Below are 25,885 nucleotides of genomic sequence, written 5' to 3' on the forward strand. Positions count from 1 at the left end.
TGTGCTCAATGCAAATATGTGTGTGTTTAATTAATGAAGAGAATTAACTAAGTTCTTCATTGCCTTCAAATTGGTCATCTAAAATCCCTGAGCCTTTCAAAAGGATTGCTGCTTCATCCTACACTTACCATACTAAGGCAAATACTAAGGCTGAGCTCTTCCAGTTATGATATATGGAAAATTCATCATGAAAAAGGCCTCTTAACCACCTTAAAAAATACGCTTCAGGCCTCCCAGACTGAGTTTGCTCTTAAATCTTTCACTTCTTACAAATCAGAATTTGACAGGTCTCTGCCATGCATGGTAAATTGGTGCCTATATTCAGTCTTTATTGTCTGTAGACCCTGTTGGAGGTATTTGTGTTGCAGGGAGGTGGGGGGGGGGTTGGGGCCTTATATGTGTCTTACATGTTTGGTACTTGCCCTAACATATAAGACATGCCTTACTTGTGGTAAGTGATAGTGCATCGACATGGATTTTTTTTTTTTTATTGGCCCCTCATAGTCAGAATATTTGAACCATAAAACCAGTAAACCTGCTTTACTCTGTTTGTTTGGCTTTATTTGCATGCCCTTGTTTTTAACGATTAAGAGCTTAGCCCTGGGGTCCAAAAGACTTGGGTTCAAATCATGGTTCTGTCTAGGTGATGTCTGTTTCCCCATCTCTAAATTGGTGGTAATGACACTACTGTGAAGTGGAATACAGAACATTTCTGTTTAATTGGCTTAGGTTAAGTAAGATGCTGCTGTCTTGTTTAATTCTCTCAACCACTTTTTCAGTTAGGACTAAAATTGGTTGGAAAATAGTGACTTTGATAGTTTTATTTATTTTTTTTTTTCTCAGACAGGTCCAGAAGTTATTAGCATCCCAAGATGTTTCTGTCTACTTGGTGTAGGCTTTAAACTCATGGCCCAAAATTGATGCTAGAGCTCCTGCCATCACTTCTGCATTCCAGCTAGCAGATGGAGAAAGGGCAGAAGAAGAGTGTGCTTCCCTCCTGGAAGATTATTAAGACTTTCTGATTATATTTCATTGACCAGAATGTGATCATATTGGCATACCTAGGGAAAAAGGAAGCTGAGGCAACTACTTTTTTCGTTTAGAAACAGATTTCTATGTAACTACACTTAGCCATTCTTCACACATCTGTATCTCTGGGTATGCTTCTCTTGGGATTATTAGCAGAGTTATTATTCTCCTCTGGTTTGTATATCTCTTTTCCATGTAGTTTTTTGTTTTTTTAACTCATACTTCTGGCTTCGTTGTAAATTTAGATTGCTATGATTCTTCATAGTCATGAAGTTATTTTATAGTTTTGTTTTTTTGCATTGTGTCAGCATCACTTTGCACTGCTAACTGCCTTGGTTTCTCAGGAGTTTTAAACTCAAATTTTGAAGAGTGAGTATTACTAGCCTAGCTTATCTCTTGGCCACACCTCAGTTCTAGCCAGCATAAGGGTAGACCGCCTGCTAGTAATTTAGCCAGCTGTGCCATGTTGCTTGTGACTTTTTGCATCTGAAAGAGTGGAGAGGCAAAATAGACTTTATAATGTACTGAAGCTTAGTCCTCAAAAAATGGAAATTTCTTTGGTAGTGAGTTAGAGATAATTTTTTTTTTTTTTTTTTTGAGACAGAGTCTCAGTATGTCACCCTCGGTAGAGTGCCACTGTGGCATCAGAGCTCACAGCAGCCTCAAACTCTTGGGCTTAAGTGATTCTCTTACCTCAGCCTCCCAAGTATCTGGGACTACAGGCGCCCACTACAACGCCCGGCTATTTTTTGCTGTTGCAAGTTGTCATTGTTGTTTAGCTAGCCAGGGCCAGCTTGAACCCGCAACCCTTGGTGTACATGGCTGGCGCCATAACTACTGTGCCACGGGTGCCGAGCCAGAGCTAAATCTTAAAATGAGGATACTTTGAATATTAATATGAACGTTCTTTAGGTGGTATGTAAATAGCAAGTTAATAGTTATCCATAGCTGATCTCAGACTGAAAAGTGATTATTTGCAGAGTAGGAGGGTGCATGCTCCAGCAGTCCTCAGAAGCTTGCACACTGTGGGATGTTTCTTGCTCTCACTCATGTTGTCACTTTTTTCTGGAATTCCCTTTTTTCATCTGTACACCCTCACACCTGGCTAACTCCTGATCTTTTAAGACTTGATTCAGGAGGTGCCTTTCTAGAAAATCTTTCCTGAAACTTCTGTAATAATGGGTTCATGTCTCCCTAAAACCTGTTTTTGTTTATCTTATTGTGCTGAACACATTTGCACTTGTCTGGCTTTGGTTTATTAAAGTACCGTTCTCTCCTGAGCTAGGAGATCATTGATGCCAGGGTTTATCTTTGTTTACTCATTGTTAACCTAAAAGTGCCTGCCACATTAAAGATACTCTGCTAGTGTTTCCCCCCCATCCCCTTCTTTCTTTGCATTGCATTATTTTTTTTTTTTTGAGACAGTCTCACTTTGACGCTGTCGGTAGAGTGCTGTGACATCATAGCTCACAGCAACCTCAAACTCTTGGGCTCAAGTGATTCTCTTGCCTCAGCCTCCTGAGTAGCTGGGACTACAGGCACCTGCCACAACGCCTGGCTGATGAAGTCTGGCTCTGGCTCTGGCTGGTCTCGAACCCGTGAGCTCAGGCAATCCACCTGCCTTGGCCTCCCAATTGCTAGTATTACAGGCGTGAGCCACTGTGCTCGGCCCCCTTTGCATTGCATTTTTTAATCACCCATGCCTAATAAAAAGTGAAGGAATAAATTCTCCAAAATAGTGGTATTTGTTAATTTTACTGTGGTAAATTAGAAGGTTATTTTTCTCTCTCCATACTTTTATATCAGAATATTCAGAAAGAGAACTCTTCTTCCATTCAGGATTTGAGCCAAAATCTGTTTTAGTTTGCATATTACATGTAATTTTTGGTAATGCTTTGTAGAAGATAGGCTAAGATTTTGCTGGAATGAAATCTGTAAATTATGATTTATCCTTTCATTTGGTTATTTTTACTAGATGTTATCTCTAATATCTGAGGTTTTTGCAGCTAGATGGCTTTTTAAATCTTTGTGATTCAATTTTACAGATCATGTGCTAGTGATTATTGTTATTTTTTAACGAGGGCAGTGATTCCTTTTTGTTATTTGATTGAATTTTTACGTATTCCGTGCGTGGGCAGTTGTAGATTTCTTGGTAAGTATAGAGGCTCTGGAAGTGCTGGTGGCACTGTTACAACTAAGAACATTTTAGAACATGTTGACAGTCCTATTTTATTAGCTTTGCTACAGATGCAAATGTTTCTTTTCAGGTTGATTATTACTATTACTTTTCCTATTGTAAAGAAGCTATAAAATAGATGTTGAGCGGGCGGCGCCTGTGGCTCAGTGAGTAGGGCGCTGGCCCCATATGCCGAGGGTGGTGGGTTCAAACCCAGCCCCGGCCACACTGCAACCAAAAAATAGCCGGGTGCTGTGGCGGGCGCCTGTAGTCCCAGCTACTCCGGAGGCTGAGGCAAGAGCATCACTTACGCCCAGGAGCTGGAGGTTGCTGTGAGCTGTGTGAGGCCACGGCACTCTACCCAGGGCCATAAAGTGAGACTCTGTCTCTACAAAAAAAAAAAAATAGATGTTGAGGAACAAAATACTCTGCATTTTGTTAAGTAAAACCTCATTTTATTTTGTATCGAGTTTTTGTAAAATGTTACCTTTTTCACATTAGGGGAAAATTACTTTTAGGCATACTAAGTGAGTTGCTAAATAATGCACTGCTAATGTTTTCAGTGACAATACTAACAGAAGGAGATGCCAGCTCTGAAAGAGGTGGCATTCCCGAGCATTTATTTCCAGTCTGGAGGAGTGACTGAAGCATAATAATAGATGAAACCTTTATGCAGAGAACCACCCACGCAACACTTTGGAGCCCATGGACCTTGAAATGGGTCTTAGCCCTCCATATCCCCCAACTCCTGCATCCTTTGCCTCCAGCACATTTGTTCAGAGGTGCTGTTGAGAGAAAATGCTGGATTTTAGTTAACTTCATTTGGAAATAGGTAATCTAAAACTAGGGTCTCATTTCAAAGGGGTTTTACTGCTCTCCTACCCCCTTTCTTATTTGACTATCTTAACTGTCTTACTTGCATCACAAACAAAATTCTAGAGCAGAAAATAAGGAAACTATCATCTTGTTTTCTATCAGGGTGAGGGGTTGTATAGGACATCAAAATTGGAATTGTCAATTATATTAAGTATTAAAAGAAAAGCTCTTTTACAAAAAAGTTTTTTCTTTGATGAAGCTGAAATTACATCTTGAAATCAACTTTTTTGGACTGTATAGTAAATAACATTTTGTGCCATCTTGTTGAAGATTTTTTTTTCTCCTTTATTTTCATGCTTACCTTTGAAATTTCTTAGGAAAAACAACAATAAACTGTAAGTAATCACCATTAATTTCAAATTGTGTGTTCTTTTTCTTTTTTCCCCCTGTAGAGATATCATAACATATTAACCAAGCTGTGACTTGCTTTTGACACCTTTTTTGTACTCTCTTCTGATGGGGCAGCAAAGATGAGATTATTTTTGAAATTTTCTTCTAAAAGCAACTGTATTTGTGAAGGCTGATATAGAGGCTACTGGGTCAGGGTTTAATCTAGAGAAGAGATTCTTTTATTGGGAATAATTAGCTACTTCATTTCAAACTATGCCTTATGTCCCATGGGTTTACAGTTAAAATTGGTTCTTCCAAATGGAGCCTATGTAGGTAAATAACGTATAATGTAATTATTTTAAATTTATTACCAGTTTCTATAATATGATCAAAAGCATTTTGGTTATGCTTTGAAATATCTCTTTATATCTGACTTCCACTAATTAGGGGGATAAGGTCATCGCGGAACATTATTGTTAAAATGAGTTTGAGTTTGGGCAATAGACGTGTCACTTGGTCTGAGGTCGGATGTTCAAGGATAAGGCAGTATTTGTAAGGATTAGAGGTTAGAGAGAGAGAGAATGAGGTAACAAGCCTAGTTGGGAAAAAATAAAACAGTTATACAAAGTAAGTAGGGGGTTTTAAGGGTAATAATTTTGTCGATCTCAATAACAATACTTGTACATTGGGAATGTGAGAAGGAGGGAGTGGAAAGTATAGGTTTTTAGTAGCTAAAGAATAAATTTCTCCCTCTTTAAGGGGTAAAACTCTTAAAAAGAGTTATTCTATTGTGACAAACCCTAGAGCCCTTTCTTACGGCATTGCAGATACATACTTTTTAAAAACAAACACTGCTTTGTACCAGTTAGAGTGAGAGAGACACACAACAGTCTTTAAAGTAGTTGGAGGTTTATTTCTGTTTCCTGCACAGAGTCAGGAGAGGGAATGGCAGCTCTGTTGTCATCCACATCTCTTGGCCACTCACCGGTGTGCTCCACTTCGCGTGTCCACCCTTCCCCTTGTGCCCTCAAGATTCTCACTGGAACTACCTTAAATCTCAGTGGCGGATGGGAAAGGAGGTAGGAAAGGGAGAAGAGCAAAAGGGGCCCCTTCTTAGAGTCCATTCCCTTTACGCATCTTTCATTTACATCTCATTTCAGAGAACTTAGTTACAGGACAACACCTAGCTCCAAGGAAGGCTGGGAAATAGTCTTTTATTCCAGGTGGCATAAAATAAGATGTTTTTACTTGAGGAAAAACACTTTTCCAACTTAGAGAATTATCAAACAATTCACTATGATGCAAAGGTTCATCTAACCAACTTCTAACAGTGGATAGAAAGAAGGGTGTTGGGCAAGGTAATGAACATTCTCAGCCTTCAGCTCTGAGGATGCCATTGGCATTGCCTGGGGGTGTTTTCAGTGGTGTATTTCACTCAAAGCCAATCATGTTGCCATAATAATAACAGATAATAATTACCTGAATTATAGATATGATCCCTAATATGAAATCATCAATTATTTGTTTTGAATAATACTACCATTGAATGTTGGGCATTTTTTGAAAGTTTAGATTGAATGTAAAACTTCACCTAACAAATCCTTTGAGTTGACATTTCCCCCCCCCCATTGTTATAATTTTTATTTTGAATGTGCATGCATGTAGCCTTTGGCTTTCAAATATTTTCCTTACCTATTTCCTTTAATAATATAGAATTCAATTTCTTGTGGATATTATCTGAAGAGGAAGGAACCTTTGGAATGAGTCTGATGGGACTTGTTGGTCTTCATGATGCAACTTTGGAAGCTTTTTTGCTACCATGGAAACCCAGGGATCCTAAAGCTCTATTTCCTTGGCACAACAGATAAAACTGTGATTGCTGAGATTTGTACCATTATAAATCTTATGGTGAAGCTTTTACTTGTCAACGATAAACCATAATAACAATGTTAAACTATAGAGAGTTAGGGTTATTTTGACTACATACCAATTTAATGTGCTAAAAATATTTCTCCAGTTAAAGGAAAAGAAACCAGTACTCATGTTTGGTATGTGTTTCAGGAATCTGAATTTGATTTGGGAGTGAGAAGTGAATTCTAAATCGTGTGTTGCCATTGACATTCTGAAACTGAGGCTCTTAGTTTTCTTTCTGTAAACTTAGTCTAATCAAAACTTTAAGCATTTATTATGAGCCTTTTACAAAGGTTTCTTTTCTATCCATTGTAAATAATGATTATAGACATCTATGATAAGAACTGAACTAAAAAAATAAGTACTTGTAAAACTATAGCAAAGAATTTATCATTAAAATTGGATACTGGAGCAAGATTTAAAAGAAATGAAATTAAGCCATTACACTAAATTACATTCCTTTAAATGATACTATTGTATTAGAGGATGAAGTATCTGCTTCATAGTCCTGTGATAAAGTGGTATGCCCATATTATATTATCCCTGTCTTATTTGAGCTAGCCTAGAAAAAGCAGATAGCAGGAAAAATTTCAACCCCTTTGCTCATAAAACAGATCCCAGAATATATCACATTTTCTTTAAAGAGGGAAACCAGAGCAAGAGGAATGAAGCCAGTTCTTTGGTACAAACATTTAGTTGTAATCTCTTCTTATTTTAATCTTATAGAGAATGTCTGAATGTATCCAGATCTCATTTGCTGTTTGTAGAATTGGCATTTACACGGTAAGCAATGTATATTTTTGTGGTACCAACTGTTAAGAAAAAATAAGTGAAGAACCAAGTGTTGGAAAGCATGTAGAGTGATGGTAGTTGTCTTCCATTGCTGGTGGGACTACAGATTTACATAGCCACTTTGGAAAATAATAAAGTTGAACAAGAACATATCCTATGACTGAGCAGTTCCACTCCTAGCTACCTATACCACCGGGAAATTGTTATGTAATTACAAGAAGACCTCTATAGGGAATGTTCCCAGCAGAAGTATTCATAAAAGTGAAATATTAGAAAAAGTAGAAATATCCATCAAGAATAGACTGGGTTAAATGAATTATAGAATTTTAATTCTAATGCAGAAGCAAGAATACATACACTAAAAAATTGTATGAATTACAGTTTGTAACAATACCCCACCTCATTCATATTATTGATGAAAGAAACAAGTCACAGGAAAATACATAGAGTATGATTTCATTTCTACAAAGTTCAGTCACAGCTAAACTGAGAAACACATTTCAGGGTTACTTGTATACATTTATAGGTATATATACATATACCTATAAATGTATACAAGTTTCTCAGTTTAGCTGTGACTGAACTTTGAAACCCTGTTTCATGGTTACTTGTATACATTTATAGGCAAATAAACTATAAAGGAAGGCAAAAATTCAGGTTGTACTTAACCTCCAGGGCAGTAGTTCTCAATAGGGGATGACTTTGTCCTTTAGGAGTTACATGGCAATGTTTGGAAAACTTTTGGTTGTCACAACTGGTGGTAGTGTTGGAATACTACTGGCATCTGGTGGGTTGACCCAGTGTATTGCTAAACATCTAACCATGTGCTAGTTAGCCACTTTAGAATTATCTGACCCAAAATGTCAGTTTTACATTCTCACTGGGGTTAGGTAATACCTCAAAGTGGTTGTGATTTGCATTTCTCTGATAATTGGGGACGATGAGCTTTTTTTCATGTGTGTGTGTTGGCCATTCGTTTGTCCACTTGGGAAAAAGATTTGGTTCATGTCTCTTGCCCTGTAGTTAATGGGGTTGTTTGTTCTTATTTATTTTTTTTTTTTTTTTTTGCCTCTGTTCTTTGTAGATTCTGGTTTTAGCCCTTTGTCAGTTTTGTCATATGCTAACCATACCTTCTCCCATTGTGAATGTTGTGCGTTTGCTTTGTTGATTGTTTCCTTAACTGTGCAGAAGCTTTTTAACTTGATCAAGTCCCATTTATTTACTACTCACCCATAAAAAAAGATGGAGACTTTGCATCTTTTGTATGTATCTGGATGACTGTGGGGAACATTCTCTTAAGTAAAGTGTCTCAAGAATGGAAAAGCAAGCATCCCATGTACTCAATACTATGTTGAAACTAGTGGATCAACAACTAAAGGCCCACACAAGAGAAAAAGACAAATTTAAGAAGGGGGGGACTGTAAATTCCCACCTAATGAGTACAATGTAGGGGTATATAGCACACTTCCTGGGTGAAGGACTCAACTCAGACTTTACCTTACAAATGCAAACAATGTAACCTAATTGTATGTACCCTAGTGATACCAGAATTTTCCTCCTGGAAATGAATTCAGGGACTTGCGAGTAAGGGAAAGTGAAAGATTTTATTGAGGAGAAAGAAAAGCCTCGGACACAGCAGAGGGTGTCCTGAATGAGTTGCTGTGATTACTGTGTTGTCTAGGGTTTTTTTTTTTTTTTTGTATAGACAGAGTCTCACTTTATGGCCCTCGGTAGAGTGCCGTGGCCTCACACAGCTCACAGCAACTTCCAACTCCTGGGCTTAAGCGATTCTCTTGCCTCAGCCTCCCGAGCAGCTGGGACTACAGGTGCCCGCCACAACGCCCGGCTATTTTTTGGTTGCAGTTTGGTCGGGGCTGGGTTTGAACCCGCCACCCTCAGTATATGGGGCCGGCGCCTTACTGACTGAGCCACAGGCGCCACCCCTGTCTAGGGGTTTTTAAGCCGTATCTGCCCCCCTAAACCTTGCCAGTGAATAATGTTTGGGGCCTTTGAAGCAAGCATCTTACATCAATTGGTTTTTACGTCTTTGTTGGCTGGCCTCTGTCCATTGGCCCTTTATTCCCGCCTGCATGCTTTCTCCCCCAGTGCCCTTGGTAGGGAGTGTGTATCTTTCTGTCTTTCTTCCTTGAATGTCCCACCCAGTGACAGCTAATGACTTCATAGTCACATAGACATTCTGCGTCGATTATGAAACTTCCTGCTGGGGATTTTCCTGGCCTGATGGCCGTGCCCGACGACCCCCACACTTGACTGTCCTCTGGGCCCTATTTCCCTGTCCCTTCCTAAAACCCTTCTGACACCTATCATTCATATTGATCAGAAAATTTTTAGAAAAGATTTATATGAAGTAATTTTGTTTATCTGCGTCAGAAAGGAGCGGAATGTGTAAGTTCTTGAGGCCAGGGACCCCATTTTTGTGTCTTTCACAATACCTTACGCAACATCTGGCACACAGCAAATGCTCAATAACTGTTCAATTATATAAAATTAAGATGAACATAATTTTCTCTTTTGCTTTAGTTTAGATGTAAGAAAAAAAGAAGTTTTCTTTATTTCTGCTATCACCTTTTGTTGTAGCTGCCTGTCTCAGGTAAATATTTGTCCCCAGTTAGATGAATAGGTTACTTGGGAGCTAAAGTTATTTGATTCTTTTCTGTGAAGATACTTTGCATGTTTTTCTGGATCCTCTGAGAAACAAATGGAAAGTTGGGGTTTGGCATGCAAGAGGTGAACTGGAGTGTCTGAAGGGGTAAAAGGTGAAGAAACAACAGAAGGTAGAGAGGTAGCCTTTACATCATGCTGTGAGTGTGACATCTATGAAGGCAGAGTGGTGAGAAAGGACGGCTGAGGAGGAAGAATTTTAGGCTGTGGTGTAGTTGTAAGGAAGCCCTGGTTGGGCAGGTGGGGCTTCCCTGAGCAAAGTTGCCTATTTCTGAAAGGTCCTAACTCAGTACCTCTCCGCGCCTGTGCTCAGGCCTGGATGGCAGCGCAGCAGAAACACAGCCTTTACGGGAATTCCATAGAGGTTTCAGTCAGCTGTGCTTCTTTAGAAGGTAGATCTGAGTGGCATATCTCCATGGCTGCTGCAGGGAGCCAAGACAATAAGAGTATTTACGTCTTGAACTTCAGGATTATAGGACTACTGATGTCAGGAATTGTGTGCATTCATCTGAAAATACATACCACTTAGCCTGGCCTGAGACCTTGCAGGTATTCAGTCTCTGCTTATTTCATGAAGAAAGTTTGGCTGTAGACTCATTCTAAAGCAGATAAAAATTGTCCCTAAAAGGGGAGTGTGATGGTCTTAATAGTTCATGTAACGATGCCTGATCTCACATGTGATGGTATCTGGAGATAGCATCTTTGGGAGATAATTAGGTTTTAATGAGATCATGAGGGCCGGGCGTGGTGGCTCGTGCCTATAGTCCCAGCACTGTGGGAGGCCAAGACGGGTGGATTGCCTGAGCTCAGAGGTTCGAGACCAGTATGAGCAGCCAGAGTAAGACCCTGTCTCTACTAACATCAAAAACAGCCGAACGTTGTGGTGGGCGTCTGTAATTCCAGCCACTGGGGAGGCAACGGGAAAGAGAATCGCCAAAGGAAGAACATTAAAAAAAGAAGAAAATGAACAGCAACAGCAAAAGTACTTCAAACGAAGAATGAACAAGCAAGCTGAAATTAAAAAAAAAAAAATTAAAAAATTAAAAAAATTAAAAAAAATGAGATCATGAGGATGGGGCCCTCATGATGTGATTAGTGCTGTTATCAGGAGAAACATCAGAGGACTTAATTTCCTATCTCTTTGTCAGCCATGTGAGGATATAAGGAGAAGGTAACTGTCTGCAAACCAGAAAGAGCATCCTCACCAGGACCTGACCATGCTAGCCCCCTAATCTGGAGGCTTCAGCCTCCAGAACTATGAGAAAATAAGTTTCTATTGTGTAAGCTACCTAGTCTTTGGTTTTTTTGTTTAATTGGCAGACTAACATGGTGTGGGGGAAGGATATCTTGTGAATTATAGATAGAACATAAACCAGAAAAACTCTTTAGTTGGTTCCCATCGAAAATAAATGCTAAGTTCAAATAAAACAAAAGGAGAAAATTTGAATTATGGGTTTATGGGATGAGAAACAATGTTAGATTGTTGATCTAATAGGGTGTTTTTTTGTTTGTTTGTTTGTTTGTTTGTGTCTAGGTGCTTTTAAAATTACTGTCAAATAGCAAACAGCAGCAGGTTAAGTGCTTAAAAATTAAGGAGCAAAAAGTCATTTATTTGACCTATTAGGACTCTGTAGTGTGAAGTGAGCAAGACCAAAATGGAACATATATAGGAGAGACACACTGAAAACTTCCAAGGTATAAAAGCAAGTGTGTTGTATATAAATGAATTCATTTGAACCTTACCCATTAAAGAGTTTAATAAAGATCATGACTCAGAGGCAACATAGGATATCCATGTGTGCTGTCTACCTTTTCCTCTAAGGTTTGGAGTAGGTAGACCTTTCTCTAGACACCAAAAGGCAATGATGCTTGTTTAGAGGGTCTTAACTTAGGAAGATGAGGAAAATAAATCCTACTTCTATTTACTGAACTGAAGGTACAAGTAGAAAGACTTATTATCAGTAATGTAGAGTTATCATGGCTACTAAAGCCTAGAACAAATTGAGACAGTAAAGCAGGAAAAAAGTCTTTAGAACCAAGTTTCTACTCCAAGGTGGTAACTCTTCTACTTCCCATGAGTGTAGCACAGGAGATAGTGTTATTTTCCCCAGTGTAATAACAGGGATGTATTACAAAGAAGAAATTTAGTTTCTGAAACAAAAGGAGTCCTGTTAGGTGGATCTAGACCATTTTGGGTATTAAATAACATTCATTAGGTTCTGGTCAGGAGGATGTAAGGGAAGTAAATTTAGGCCAAGAGCTTATAGTACAATTGTGGTTCTATGATTGTGTGGAATCCTGGCAATGAAAATAGAGACCATGCGTAAGAATGTGATCTGGAAATGAACCTCCTCAGTCAGAGATGGATGAACTCTGGGCCAGAGAGGCACATAGGGGCATCGCCTAGGACTTCCCTGTGGAGTGTGAGCCTCAGGGTAAGTGCTCTCCAGAGGACCTGCATTTGCCTCTAGACTTCTGAGTTGGGAACTGTAACCATCCTGGAGCCCGAAGCACAATGGACAAGTAACTGGTGCTGACCAGAAACAGGATGAGGGTGGGGTGATAATTTTACTTCTAATGACCTTCCTGTTGATTGTGAGCCCCTTTGACCAACATTGAAAGTAGGGAGGCCCAGATGAATGAATCAGTTAATCTCGTGCTTCTCTAGGAATGCTGCTGTTTGAAGTACACTGTAGCCACAGGGGTGATTGTTTGCTTTTCTGTACTCAGTTGCTGCATGAACTAAAATTCAATCAAGTGATGAACAAGATTTGAACTAAATAATACCAGGAAAATGTTATGCAAGGTTGTAGATTTTGAGTAGTTACAAGAGCTTCAAAAACTCTTTAAATTCTTCTTTTGCCTTTGAAAAAATTATTGAATGCTATCTTGCTAGCAGAGAAAGCATTCATCCTTCAAAACACTAACGGTTAGTAGAAATGGCATTCAATTTCATCTTGAGATGCAGATGCACTCAGTAGTGGGTAGAGATCATCTGGTTATAAGATTTTCTTGTACCGGGCGGCGCCTGTGGCGCTCAGTCGGTAAGGCGCTGGCCCCATATACCGAGGGTGGCGGGTTCAAACCCAGCCCCGGCTGAACTGCAACCAAAAAATAGCTGGGCTTGTGGCGGGTACCTGTAGTCCCAGCTACTAGGGAGGCAGAGGCAGGAGAATCGCTTAAGCCCAGGAGTTGGAGGTTGCTGTGAGCTGTATGACACCACTGCACTCTACCGAGGGCCATAAAGTGAGACTCTGTCTCTAAAAGAAAAATAAAAAAAAAAAAAAGATTTTCTTGTACCTACTACATATTTAACTCCTGTGACTTTCTTGGGAGGGGAGAGGTTGGGGAGTGCTACCTTTGTGATTACAATAAAATGGCACAACAATTGTGCATTATCGGTAGCATTAGTAATACTATTAATGTCTATAATTAAAGCTACTTATTTCTATTTAGTTCTTTAGTTCTAGACTGATCCTACCCAAAACTTCATCTGGTTATTATGATATATAGTGCTACACGTAAAGACACGGTATTATTAGTAGTTTCTTCTGGCTGCTGTAACAAATTACCACAAACTTTGTGGCTTAAAACAACACAAATTCTCTTATAATTCTGCTGGTCAGAACCGTGGAGTAGGTTTCACTGGGTTAAAAATTAGTGTTGGCAGAGCCATGTTCTTTATAGAGATCTGGGGAAGAACGTATTCCTCACCTTTTTGAACTTCTAAAGGCTGTGTGTATTCCTTGGCTCATGGCCTCTTCTGGCAATGGCGCACCTCCAACTCTTCTTTCTTCTCGTCTCCTCTATCACTCTGACACTCCTTTCTCCCCTTTATAAGTACTTTTGATTAAGTTGGGGCTTCCTGGATATTCCAGAATAATCTCCCTGTCTCAAGATCCTTAATCACATCTGCAAAGTTCCATTTTCCATGTAAAGGAACATATTCACAGGTTCCAGGGGCTGGGATGGTAGCGCTGGTGGGGCATTATTGTGCCTACCACAAACCCCAAAGAGGAAAGTATAGAGGACTCAGTACAATTTATCCTCTCCTAGCAGGGGGGAAAAATCAGTGTAGGCTAGTCCCGATGCTGGATTTAGAATGTCATCATTATGTGTAACACCAAGGGTAAAAATTTTCCAGATAGACTTGAAGTCCTTCACATGAGCTCTGCAAATATTGAGGCTGTAGCAACAAATTAAAGAGCAGGTTTACTATAAGACCATTTGGAGAGGATGGTGGTAACCATACTTGTTTGTACTGGAATCTTCAAGGGGCATGCTAGTAAACATTTATTGTAGACAATAAGTGTGGGATGCTGAGATATCTGTAGTCCTGGTAAAGAAATGAAAAACTCTTAAGACAAAGTGAGGCACACCTTCATTAAACAAATTCCGCATAATCATGGACTTTAATGGTTGGGGCAAAAATGAATTAAGATGTTGGTTTGGCTGTTTTAATAAAGACCAAGATAATGACTTAAATAGGATATATTTCTTTCTCATATAAAATTCTCCACACTGGCAATCAGTTTGGAGTCTAGTGCTGACCTTCTAGAGTGGGGTCCTCAAACTGTGCCCTGCGGGCCACATGAGGTAGTGTGATTGTATTTGTTCCCGTTTTGTTTTTTTACTTCAAAATAAGATATGTGCAGCGTGCACAGGAATTTGTTTAAAATTTTTTTTTGTTTGTTTAAACTATAGTCTAGCCCTCCAACGGTCTGAGGGACAGTGAACTGGCCCCCTGTTTAAAAAGTTTGAGGACGCCTGTTCTAGAGTATGTTAGGGGCTTAGGCTCTTTTTATCTTGTTTTTCTTCCTTAGTTGGCCTCAGTTGTTCTCTGATGTGCATGCAGTGGATGGCTCACCACTCCAATATCTTTGTTCGTTCTGTGGAATAGAGAAAGCAAAGGCCAAGTAGTTCCTTTTGTTCCTTGTTGGTCCAAAGGCCAACAAGTTCCTTAAACCTAAAAGTTTAAATTCTCCTGCCAGGAAAATTATCAACATTAGCCATATACTTTCATCCTACTTGAAAACACTGTTTATTAAAAGTAAGAAAAAAATGTAATTATAAACTCTCATTTTTCTAGGTCATAAAGCATATACCCCTCCCCCCAAAAAATAAAGTATATAACGCCTCATATACACCTCCCTCCAAAAAAAACTCTATGCACCATAGAGTTTGGCCATGACCTGGAAGTTGTAGGCATCATTTCCCTTCCCATCTCAATAGCCAGGACTAAGTCACATGGTTGTATATCACTATGAAAGAGGCTTGGAAGTGTGGACTCTAATGAGGATCTTAGACTCTTGGGTGGATGTGGGGTTCTAAGGGCATTCCTAAAGGGGAGTAGAGAATGGACACTGGAGGACAGTTAACCTTTTTCACAAGGAAATGAGCCAAGGCAGATTGATATGAGGCATCAGACAGTGCAATATACCTTAAGGATGGTGCATAGAGTTTTTTTTGGAGGGAGGTGTATATGAGGCGTTATATACTTTATTTTTTGGGGGGAGGGGTATATGCTTTATGACCTAGAAAAATGAGAGTTTATAATTACATTTTTTTCTTACTTTTAATAAACAGTGTTTTCAAGTAGGATGAAAGTATATGGCTAATGTTGATAATTTTCCTGGCAGGAGAATTTAAACTTTTAGGTTTAAGGAACTTGTTGAGAACCTCAAATATCCATTTCAGTATCTATCTGTACATTTATTTAGAGACAGAGTCTTGCTTTGTCACTCTGGCTAGAGTGTGTTGGTATTTCATAGCTCACAGCAACCTCAAACTCCTGGGCTCAAGCAATTCTCTTGCCTCAGCCTTCTGAGTAGCTGGGACTATAGGTACGTGCCACCTGTGCCTAGCTACTTTTTCTATTTTTAGTAGATACAGGGTCTCAGTCTATGCCTAGGCTGGTCTATAACTCGTGAGCTTAAGTGATCCTCAGCCTCCTAGCCTGTTAGGATTACAGGCATGAGCCACCCAGCCCTTAGTATCTGTTAAATTCTAAGATAGTTACCTATGAAATACATAAGATTGATGGGACTGTCATATTTTAAAAATCACCTTTTGAAATTGGAGCCTAGGCAAGAGCAAGATAAAATCTGTTTGGTTTAGCTGTTTGTTTTGTTTGTGGAATGCAGACTGTATTTTTTCTATCAAGATCAAGACTTTACTACTGCGGTTCTTTGTGACTCTAGCACAATTACCCTGGGGTGGTCCTTCCTGCTGAGTCTGACCCAGATGAAACCTGCTCTTTTTTTTTTTGTTTGTTTGTTTTTTTTTTGGCCGGGGCTGGGTTTGAACCCGCCACCTCCAGCATATGGGACCGGCGCCCTACTCCTTGAGCCACAGGCGCCACCCGAAACCTGCTCTTTTTTTTACCCATAAACCTCCTCATGCCCTGTGTTCCCTTTCTCTGTGACTGGCACTACCCCTGTCTAGCTGCCATACCTGGAGCTGGTGTTGGTGCCCAGCTCTTCCTGCCTCGGGGTACCTAAGTTTGACTTCTCCTTTGTTAACTCCCTTTCCTCTCTTCCTTTACCTGGGTTCTGACATCAAGTCTTTGCTTAGAAAGACCTAACAGCTGCCTTTCACCAGCCAAAAGGCATGTATCAAGTCTTAGAATTGCCTGGCCTCTTTTTCCTAATTTGCATCTCACTATAAGCTCAGTGTTGGTCGTGGCAATGTTAGTCTTTCTCTATTTCTCCTCCAGCAGTCGGTGGCTCTATACCATTACCAGTATCTCCACTTACATTTAGTGAGCACTTACTAAGTGCCCAGCACTGTCCAAGACCTTTATAGACCTATTCATTTAACTATCTAAGAGTTATTTATTTATTTATTTGTTTATTTATTTTTATTGTTAAATCATAGCTGTGTACATTAGTGCAATTAAGGGGTACAGTGTGCTGGTTTCATATACATTCTGAAATAATCTCATCAAACTGTTCAACGTAGCCTTCATGGCATTTTCTTAGACATTTGTATTCAGCATTTAGTAAGTTTCGCCTGTACCCATTCTAAGATGCACCGTAGGTGTGGCGCCAGCTATTACCTTCCCTCCACCCTAACCTCCCCCCTCCCTTGGCCCTTTCCCCATAGTCTTGTGCTATAGTTGGTTTATAGCCTTCATGTGAAAGCTATAAATTAGCTTCATAGTAGGGCTGAGTACATTGGATACTTTTTCTTCCATTCCTGAGATACTTTGCTAAGAAGAATATGTTCCAGCTCCATCCATTTTTCTTCCATTCCTGAGATACTTTGCTAAGAAGAATATGTTCCAGATCCATCCATGTAAGCATGAAAGAGGTAAAGTCTCCATCTTTCTTTAAGGCTGCATAATATTCCATAGTATACATGTACCACAATTTGCTAGTCCATTCATGGGTTGATGGGCACTTGGGCTTCTTCCATGACTTAGCGATTATGCATTGGGTTGCAATAAACATTCTGGTACAGATGTCTTTGTTATATTGTGATTTTTGGTCTTCCGGGTATATACCTAGTAAGGGAATTATAGAATCGAATGGCAGGTCTATTTTTAGATCTCTAAGTATTCTCCGAACATCCTTCCAAAAGGAACGTATTAGTGTACATTCCCAACAGCAGTGTAGAAGTGTGCCCTTTTCTCTACATCCATGCCAACATCTCTGGTTTTTGGATTTTGTTATGTGGGCTCCTCTTACTGGGGTTAGGTGATATCTCAAAATAGTTTTGATTTGCATTTCTCTGATGATTAAGGATGATGAGCTTTTTTTCATGTGTTTGTAGATCGAGTGTCTGTCTTCTTTAGGGAAGTTTCTCTTTAAGTCCTTTGCCCACCCTGAGATGGGATCACTTGTTCTTTTCTTACTAATACGTTTGTGTTCTCTGTGGATTCTGGTTATTAAACCTTTATCGGAGGTATAACCTGCAAATATTTTCTCCCATTCTGAGGGCTGTCTGCTTGCTTTCCTTACTATGTTCTTGGCTGTGCAGAAGCTTTTTAGTTTGATCAGGTCCCAGTAATATATTTTTGATACTGCTTCAGTTGCCTGGAGAGTCCTCCTCATAAAGGATTCACCCAGGCCGATTCCTTCAAGAGTTTTCCCTGCACTTTCTTCAAGTATTTTTATAGTTTCATGTCTTAAGTTTAAATCTTTTATCCAGTGAGAGTCTATCTTAGTTAATGGTGAAAGGTGTGGGTCCAGTTTCAGTCTTTTACAGATCGCCAGCCAGTTCACCCAGCACCATTTGTTAAATAGGGAATCTTTTCCCCACTGAATATTTTTAATTGGTTTGTCAAAGATCAAATAACGGTAAGTGGCTAATCTCTTGGTTCTCTATTCTATTCCAGACATCTATTTCTCTGTTTTTGTGCTAGTACCATGCTGTTTTGATCACTATTAATTTATAGTACAGTCTCAGGTCTGGTAGTGTGATTCCTCCAGCTTTGTTTTTATTGCTGAGTAATGTTTTGGCTATTCGAGGTTTTTTCTGATTCCATATAAAACGAAGTATTATTTTTTCAAGATCTTTAAAGTATGACAGTGGAGCTTTAATACGAATTGCATTAAAATTATATATTGCTTTGGGTAGTATGGACATTTTAACAATGTTGATTCTTCCCAGCCATGAGCATGGTATGTTTTTCCCTTTGTTAACATCTTCAGCTATTTCTTTTCTTAAAGTGTCATAGTTCTCTTTATAGAGATCTTTCACATCCTTTGTTAGCTATACTCCTAAATATTTCATCTTCTTTGGCACTACTGTGAAAGGAATAGAGTCCTTGGCTGTTTTTTCGGCTTGGTTACTGTTGGTATATATAAAGGCTACAGATTTATGGGTGTTGATTTTGTAGCCTGAGACATTGCTGTATTCCTTGATTACTTCTAAAAGTTTTGTAGTAGAATCCCTAGTGTTTTCCAGATATATGATCATATCATCTGCGAAGAGTGAAAGTTTGATCTCTTCTGACCCTATGTGGATACCCTTGATCGCCTTTTCTTCCCTAATTGCAATAGCTAAAACTTCAATGTTAAAGAGCAATGGAGACAATGGGCAACCTTGCCTGGTTCCTGATCTAAGTGGAAATGATTTCAATTTAACTCCATTCAATATGATATTGGCTGTGGGTTTGCTGTAGATAGCGTCTATTAGTTTAAGAAATGTCCCTTGCAGGAATGGATTAACAAGCTGTGGTATATGTATACCATGGAATACTATTCAGCCATTAAAAAAAATGGAGACTTTACATCCTTCGTATTAACCTGGATGGAAGTGGAAGACATTATTCTTAGTAAAGCATCACAAGAATGGAGAAGCATGAATCCTATGTACTCAATTTTGATATGAGGACAATTAATGACAATTAAGGTTATGGGGGGTGGGAAGCAGAAAGAGGGATGGAGAGAGGGGGGTGGGGCCTTGGTGTGTGTCACACTTTATGGGGGCAAGACATGATTGCAAGAGGGACTTTACCTAACAATTGCAATCAGTGTAACCTGGCTTATTGTACCCTCAATGAATCCCCAACAATAAAAAAAGAAGAAAAAAAAGAAATGTCCCTTCTATACCTATTTTCTTAAGGGTTCTGATCATGAAGGGATGCTGGATATTATCAAAAGCTTATTCTGCATCAATTGAGAGAATCATCTGGTCTTTATTTTTTAGTTTATGTGCTGAATTACATTTATAGATTTACGTATATTGAACCAGCCTTGAGATCCTGGGATAAATCCCTCTTGGTCATGGTATATAATTTTTTTGATGTGTTGTTGGATTCTGTTTGTTAGGGTCTTATTGAGTATTTTTGCATCAATATTCATTAGTGATATTGGTCTATAATTTTCTTTTCTTGTTGGGTCTTTCCTGGTTTAGGGATTAAGGTGATGTTAGCTTCGTAGAATGTGTTGGGTAGTATTCCTTCTTTTTCTATATTTTGGAAGAGGTTTAGTGATATAGGTACTAGTTCTTTAAAGGTTTGGTAGAATTCTGACGTAAAGCCATCTGTTCCTGGGCTTGTTTTTCTTTTTTTAGGGAGATTTTGTATAGCTGATGCTATTTCAGAACTTGATATAGGTCTATTCAACATTTCCACTTCGTTCTGGCTAAGTCTTGGTAGATCGCGTATTTCCAAGTATTGGTTGATTCCTTTAGTTTTCGTATTTCTGACAGTAGAGTTTATTGTGGTAGTCATTAAGGATTTTTTGAATTTCTGAGGGGTCTTTTATTATTTTGTCTTTGTCATTTCTGATTGATGAGATTAGAGATTTTACTCTTTTTTCCCTGGTTAGGTTGGCCAAAGGTTTATCTATTTTATTGATCTTTTCAAAAAACCAACTTTTGGATTTATTGATCTGTTGTATAATTCTTTTCTTTTCAATTCCATTTAATTCTGCTCTGATTTTGGTTATTTCTTTTCTTCTGCTGGGTTTGAGGTTGGAATGTTCTTCTTTCTCCAGTTGCTTGAGATGTCCCATTAAGTTATTAATTTCCTCTCTTTCCGTTTTCTTGAGGAAGGCTTGTAGTGCTATAAATTTCCCTCTTAGGACTGCCTTTGCAGTATCCTAGAGGTTCTGGTATTCATGTCTTGATTGTTGTTTTGTTCCAAAAATTTGGTGATTTCCTTCTTAATCTTGTCTGTAACCCATCTATCTTTCAGTATAAGGTTATTTAGCTTCCTTGGTTTTATATGGGTATGCCGGTTCCTGTTGTTATTGAGTTCAACTTTTATTCCACGATGGTCTGAGAAGATGCAAAGAATAATTTCTATTTTTTTAAATTTGCCGAGGTTGGATTTGTGGCCTAGGATGTGGTCAGTTTTGGAATATGTCCCGTAGGCTGATGAGAAGAATGTGTATTCAGTTTTGTTGGGATGAAATGTTCTATAGATGTCTGTTAAGTTCAGGTGTTGAATGATTAAGTTTAAATCTAAAATTTCTTTGCTTAGCTTCTTTTTGGAGGATCTATCCAGCACTGCTAGAGGGGTGTTAAAATCTCCAACTACTATGGAAGTGGAGGAAATCGAGTTGCTCATGTCTGTTAGAGTTTCTCTTATAAACTGAGGTGCATTCTGGTTGGGTGCATAAATATTAATAATTGAAATATCATCATATTGAGTATTGCCTTTAACAAATATGAAGTGTCCATCCTTATCCTTCCTTATTTTGGTTGGTTTAAAGCAGGCGTCCTCAAACTGTGGCCCGCGGGCCACATGAAGCAGTGTGAATTGAATTTGTTCCCATTTTGTTTTTTACTTCAAAATAAGATATGTGCAGTGTGAATAGGAATTTGTTCACAGTTTTTTTATTAAAACTATAGTCTGGCCCTCCAACAGTCTGAGGGACAGTGAATTGGCCCCCTGTTTAAAAAGTTTAAACAATAGGTTTAAAGCCTATTGCGTCTGCGAATAGGATTGCAATGCTTGCTTTCTTCTGCTTTCCATTTTCCTGTAGTATAGATGACCATCCCTTCACCTTGAGTCTATATTTGTCTTTTAATGTAAGATGCGATTCTTGTATGCAGCAGATATCTGGCTTGAGTTTTTGTATCCAGTCAGCCAACCTATACCTCTTTAGAGGACAATTTAAACCATTCACATTAATTGAGAATATTGATAAGCCTTTCAAGAGTCCGGTGGACATTTTTAATCCTTTTGTGACTGTGGAAGTTGGAATTTGATCAATTTTATGGGTGGGTTTACTTTTGTGGTGGAGGATTATACTGGTCTTTATGGAGGATAGGTGTGAGAATATCTTTGAGAGCTGGTTTCGTTATGGCAAATTTCTTCAACATGTGAATGTTGTGAAAGTATTTAATTTCGCTGTCATAAATGAAACTCAGTTTACCTGGGTACAGGATCCTGGGTTGAAAGTTATTTTGTTTTAGGAGATTAAAAGTCGATGACCATCCTCTTCTAGCTTGAAAGGTTTCAGCATAGAGATCTGCAGTTATTCTAATATTCTTGATGGTTTTCTTTTGTCTGGCTGCTTTCAGAATTTTCTCCTTCATATTAACTTTAGTGAAATTGATTATGATGTGTCTCGGGGATGTCTTATTCAGGTTGAGTTGTGCTGGAGTTCTGAAACTGTCTGCTATCTGAATTTCAGCATTTCTTGGCATGTCTGGAAAGTTCTCTTTCATAATCTCATGGAGAAGAGACTCTGTGCCTTGCGAAGCCACTTTGTTGCTTTCAGGGATCCCTATAAGATGAATATTGCTTTTCTTTGAATTATCCCAGAGCTCTCTGAGAGAGTGATTTGTTTTTGCCCTCCATTTCTCTTCCTCTTTGAGAGTTTGGGAGTGTTTGAAAGCTTTGTCTTCAATGTCAGAAATCCTTTCAATGTCAGAAATCCTTTCTTCTGCTTGCTCCATTCTGTTATTGAGGGATTCGACTGTGTTTTTCAGATCTTTGAGGGCTGCAGCTTCTTGTCTCAATGTGTCAAAATCTTTGGTCATTTGGTCTTTGAATTCATTGAATTCTTGAGATATATTTTGGGCTACTGCTTGGAATTCTAGTTCGATCTTATTTGCTTTCCAGATTCTGAATTCGATTTCTGACATCTCAGCTATTTGTGCATGGGATCTTTTGCTTTGTCTGCCCCATTGATCCAGGGGGGAGTTGAACTACTCTGGTTATTCATATTGCCAGAGTTTATCTGTTGATTTCGCCTCATGATTGTTTTTTCATCATTGCCTCTAGCTGCCCTCAGAGTTGGGGAGGTGCCTCTCCAAGATTAGACCCCAGTGGGATCAGTCTATTGTTGCTGGATCTTTGTAGGCAGTGACCCTGTGTGGTGCCTTTGGGGCTGCCCCAGCCAGGGAGTTCTGGTTGTGGGAGCAGCTCCGGAGGGTGACACACCTGGATCCAGCAACAGGGCGGGGGCTGGTGCACAGGGTTCTGGGAGTGCCTTGCGCCCAGTGACTTTGGCTCAGAGAGCCCAAGGCTCAAGCAGTCTCTGGCCAGGAGAAGGGCTCTGCACAGAGGCAGGAGTGCTCCAAAGGGCATGTGGCTACCAGAGTTACTGGCCAGACAAGCAGGCCGGTGTCTAGGCAGGGAGGGTACTGGAGGGAGGACACAGGTTGCGGCTCCCGGAGTTCCTGGTCAGGGCTTGCGGAGGCCCATCAGGCGCAGCTCTTACCAGGATCTGGGCAGGAGCAGATGGCTGATTGTGGCACAGCTCTTACAGTGGTCTGGGCGCTGATCACTGATTGTGCGCAGCTCTTACGGAGGTCGGTACCCTATAGCTGATTGTGCTCAGCTCTTACAGAAGTACCGTTGCCGAGCGCAGCACTTAATGGAGGTCCGGGTGTCGACTGCTGATCATGCGCAGTTCTTACGGAGTTCCAGGCGCCACTACATGTGGTGTTTTTATGTTCTTGAGATACTTCATATAGGATACTGGTCTTCTGTTCCAACCACATTGCTACTACACGACCCAACAATTCCACTCCTAGATGTTTACCTTTAAAATGCCATTTATTCCATGAATATTGTCTTGAAAGAAGTCAATTTTGTCTTGTAGATCAAAATATAAAGCAAGTTTAAAGAATTAGGGGAAATGTGTGAAATCTGTTTGGTCTTATAACGTGGCACCTCTGCTAGGTCTTTCTCCTAAAACGTTAGTGCTATGAACTCTATGAGTTTTTGAAGAAGGTATGATTATCTTTATTTTACAGAGAGGACATTGGGTCTTAGCATAGGTAAATGTCTTGTCCACATGGTGGACATAGGATTTAGAGCTAGAATTTGATTTCCTATATTCTTAGTTCCAAACCCTTAGGCACACACTATACCACTTTCCATATATTAAATGTTCAATATGAATTTATTGAAATTAATCTAGAATAGTTTTTCAGCCTTTTTTTGTCTTTTATTCTTTGTCATTTTTGAAGAAGCCAGTTACTTTGCAGAATTTCTTTCAGTTTATATTTGTCTAATTGTTTATCTTTTTAAATTTCCGATTAACATGAGGGTACAAATGTTTAGATTAAATTGTTTTCAATTCTAAGGTAAAGTTCAAGTTGTAGTTGAGCCCTTCACCCAGGGGGTGTGCTGAAGACCCTCACATTGTGCACATTGGATGAGATCCTGCCAGTTGCCCTCCCTCCCCTTTCCCCTCTCTGTCCTCTCCTCTACCCTTTCTAGACTATACATGCGTTTTTTTTTTTTTTTTGGTGTGGGCATGTAGTTGTTTATATATTGATTTTGTGTTAGTATTGAGTGCATTGGATACTTTCTTTTCCATTCTTGAGATAGTACTTTACTGTCTAATTGTTTCTTTATGATAAGACTGAGATTAAACATTTGTGAAGGAATATTATGTAGGTGATATTGTACCCTTCTTAGTGCATTTCATCAGGGCACATGATACTAGTTTTTCCCATCATTGGTGATTTTTTAAAAAATTCATAATTAACCTAAATTTCAGAGTCCGGCAGTTTCTGGCCATCCCCAGTGTTCATGGACTATAATATCCTTTATTTATTCGCTACACAATCTAAATACTTTTTCATTATATCTTTGTAACACATTTAGAGGTCAGATAAGTTTAGTATGGCTTGCTGGACTTTTTTTTTTTTTTTTTTTTTGAGACAGAGCCTCAACCTGTCACCCTGGGTAGAGTGTCGTGGCATCACAGCTCACAGCAACCTCTAACTCCTGGGCCCAAGCGATTCTCCTGCCTCTGCCTCCCAAGCAGCTGGGACTATAGGCGCCTGCCACAATGCCTGGCTATTTTTTGGTTGCAGCCATCATTGTTGTTTGGTGGGCCAGGTTGGATTCAAACCCGCCAGCTCAGGTGTATATGGCTGGCGCCTTAGCTGGTTTGGCATGTTTTTAGAATCATAGTGTTTTGATCTAGATGGAACCTTAGAGAGTATTTTTCCCTCCTTTGATTATAGTTTTAAGTCTGGGTAGTTCTCTTTGTCAGGCTGTTGGGCTTTTGAAAGCAGAGTTAGGGGTTCTGCTTTGGTGTGGTCTTGCCTGCTTTGTTTTGTGTCACTGTGAGAGCCCTTCTCCCCCTGTCAGCTGCCTTCACGTTCAAGGGTTAATGATGTGAAGTAGCTATCACTGCATGTATACTATTTATTACCACTAGTGGAGAAGAAACTTATTATATATTCTACATTAACTTTTGAAATAATTGTGTTATCTCCTGACTGTATATACTCTAGTCATAATTTTAAAAAGCCACAACAACAAAAAAAAGAGGGTGGGAAATTGACTAGCTACATGAGGATCATCCTTTACAAAGGGCCTTTGTAAAACGTCTTCTGGTAGTTATAAATTGTTTGTGTGGGGTTAGGTGCAGAGGTTTTTTTCCTTGATAAGAAACATTTAGAGTCATTTAACTTAGGAACTTAAAACACTTTTAATTTTCCAACTTAAATGACATGGTGGACTTTAATTTTCACCCAGAGTTGATCTGATTGATCTAAGTTTCCACCCTAGGAAATGTGCATTTTTACACTGTTGCTTTTCATGGGTGGTTGACTTTGTTTTCTTGACAAACATTTATTGTTTGGTCATCAGGACTAGTTGTTTCTTTGTCAGTGGTTAAAAATCAGTAGCCAGGATGTGGTTTATTTACATCCATAATTTGGGAATAAAATTATGTTTCAGATTTCAAGCTCAGCCAGTAGATTAATATTATGTATATAGAGAAGTCAGTTGACCCTGGTGATGTTAGTCTTTGTTTTATAGAACTCAAATTTATTTAAATAGTGACTCAATGTATTACACAAGGTGAATCTTAATGAGAGGCTTTATGTTTGTTGCACAGTGTGAAGCATCAGTCTGTATTCTCTGTCTTCCTTTGGCTTTAGCTAAGGTTCTGGCATGCAGTAGGTGCTTAAAAATTGGTGACTAAGTGTGTGTGTTAATCGGGATTCTCCAAGAAGCAGAACTAACAGGATGTGTACACAATTGATGGGTTCTGTATTCATGGAGTCAACCAATCATGGACCAAAAATATTCAAAAATGAGGCCAGGCATGCTGGCTCATGCGTGTTATACTGACACTCTGGGAGGTCAAGGCAGGTGGATTGCTTGAGTTCAGTGGTTTGAGACCAGCCTGAGCAAGAACGGGACTCTGTCTCTACTAA

The 25,885-nt window shown here is 39.3% G+C and overlaps 1 protein-coding gene across 2 annotated transcripts in view; it reads left to right on the forward strand.

Annotated features, from left to right (window-relative positions):
- ARL15 (ADP ribosylation factor like GTPase 15) overlaps positions 1 to 25,885 on the forward strand; it is a 478,314-nt gene that overhangs the window by 23,654 nt on the left and 428,775 nt on the right. The window contains exon 2 of one of the 2 annotated variants that reach the window (XM_053590638.1): positions 7,049 to 7,105. The exons of the other annotated variant lie outside the window; for it this stretch is intronic. Within the exon in view, the coding sequence (XP_053446613.1) occupies positions 7,049 to 7,105 (57 nt within the window). The remainder of the gene's footprint in view (positions 1 to 7,048; positions 7,106 to 25,885) is intronic. 2 annotated transcript variants of the gene reach the window in all.

The sequence above is a fragment of the Nycticebus coucang genome, chromosome 1 (assembly GCF_027406575.1).
Source record: "Nycticebus coucang isolate mNycCou1 chromosome 1, mNycCou1.pri, whole genome shotgun sequence".
Lineage (NCBI taxonomy): Eukaryota > Metazoa > Chordata > Mammalia > Primates > Lorisidae > Nycticebus > Nycticebus coucang.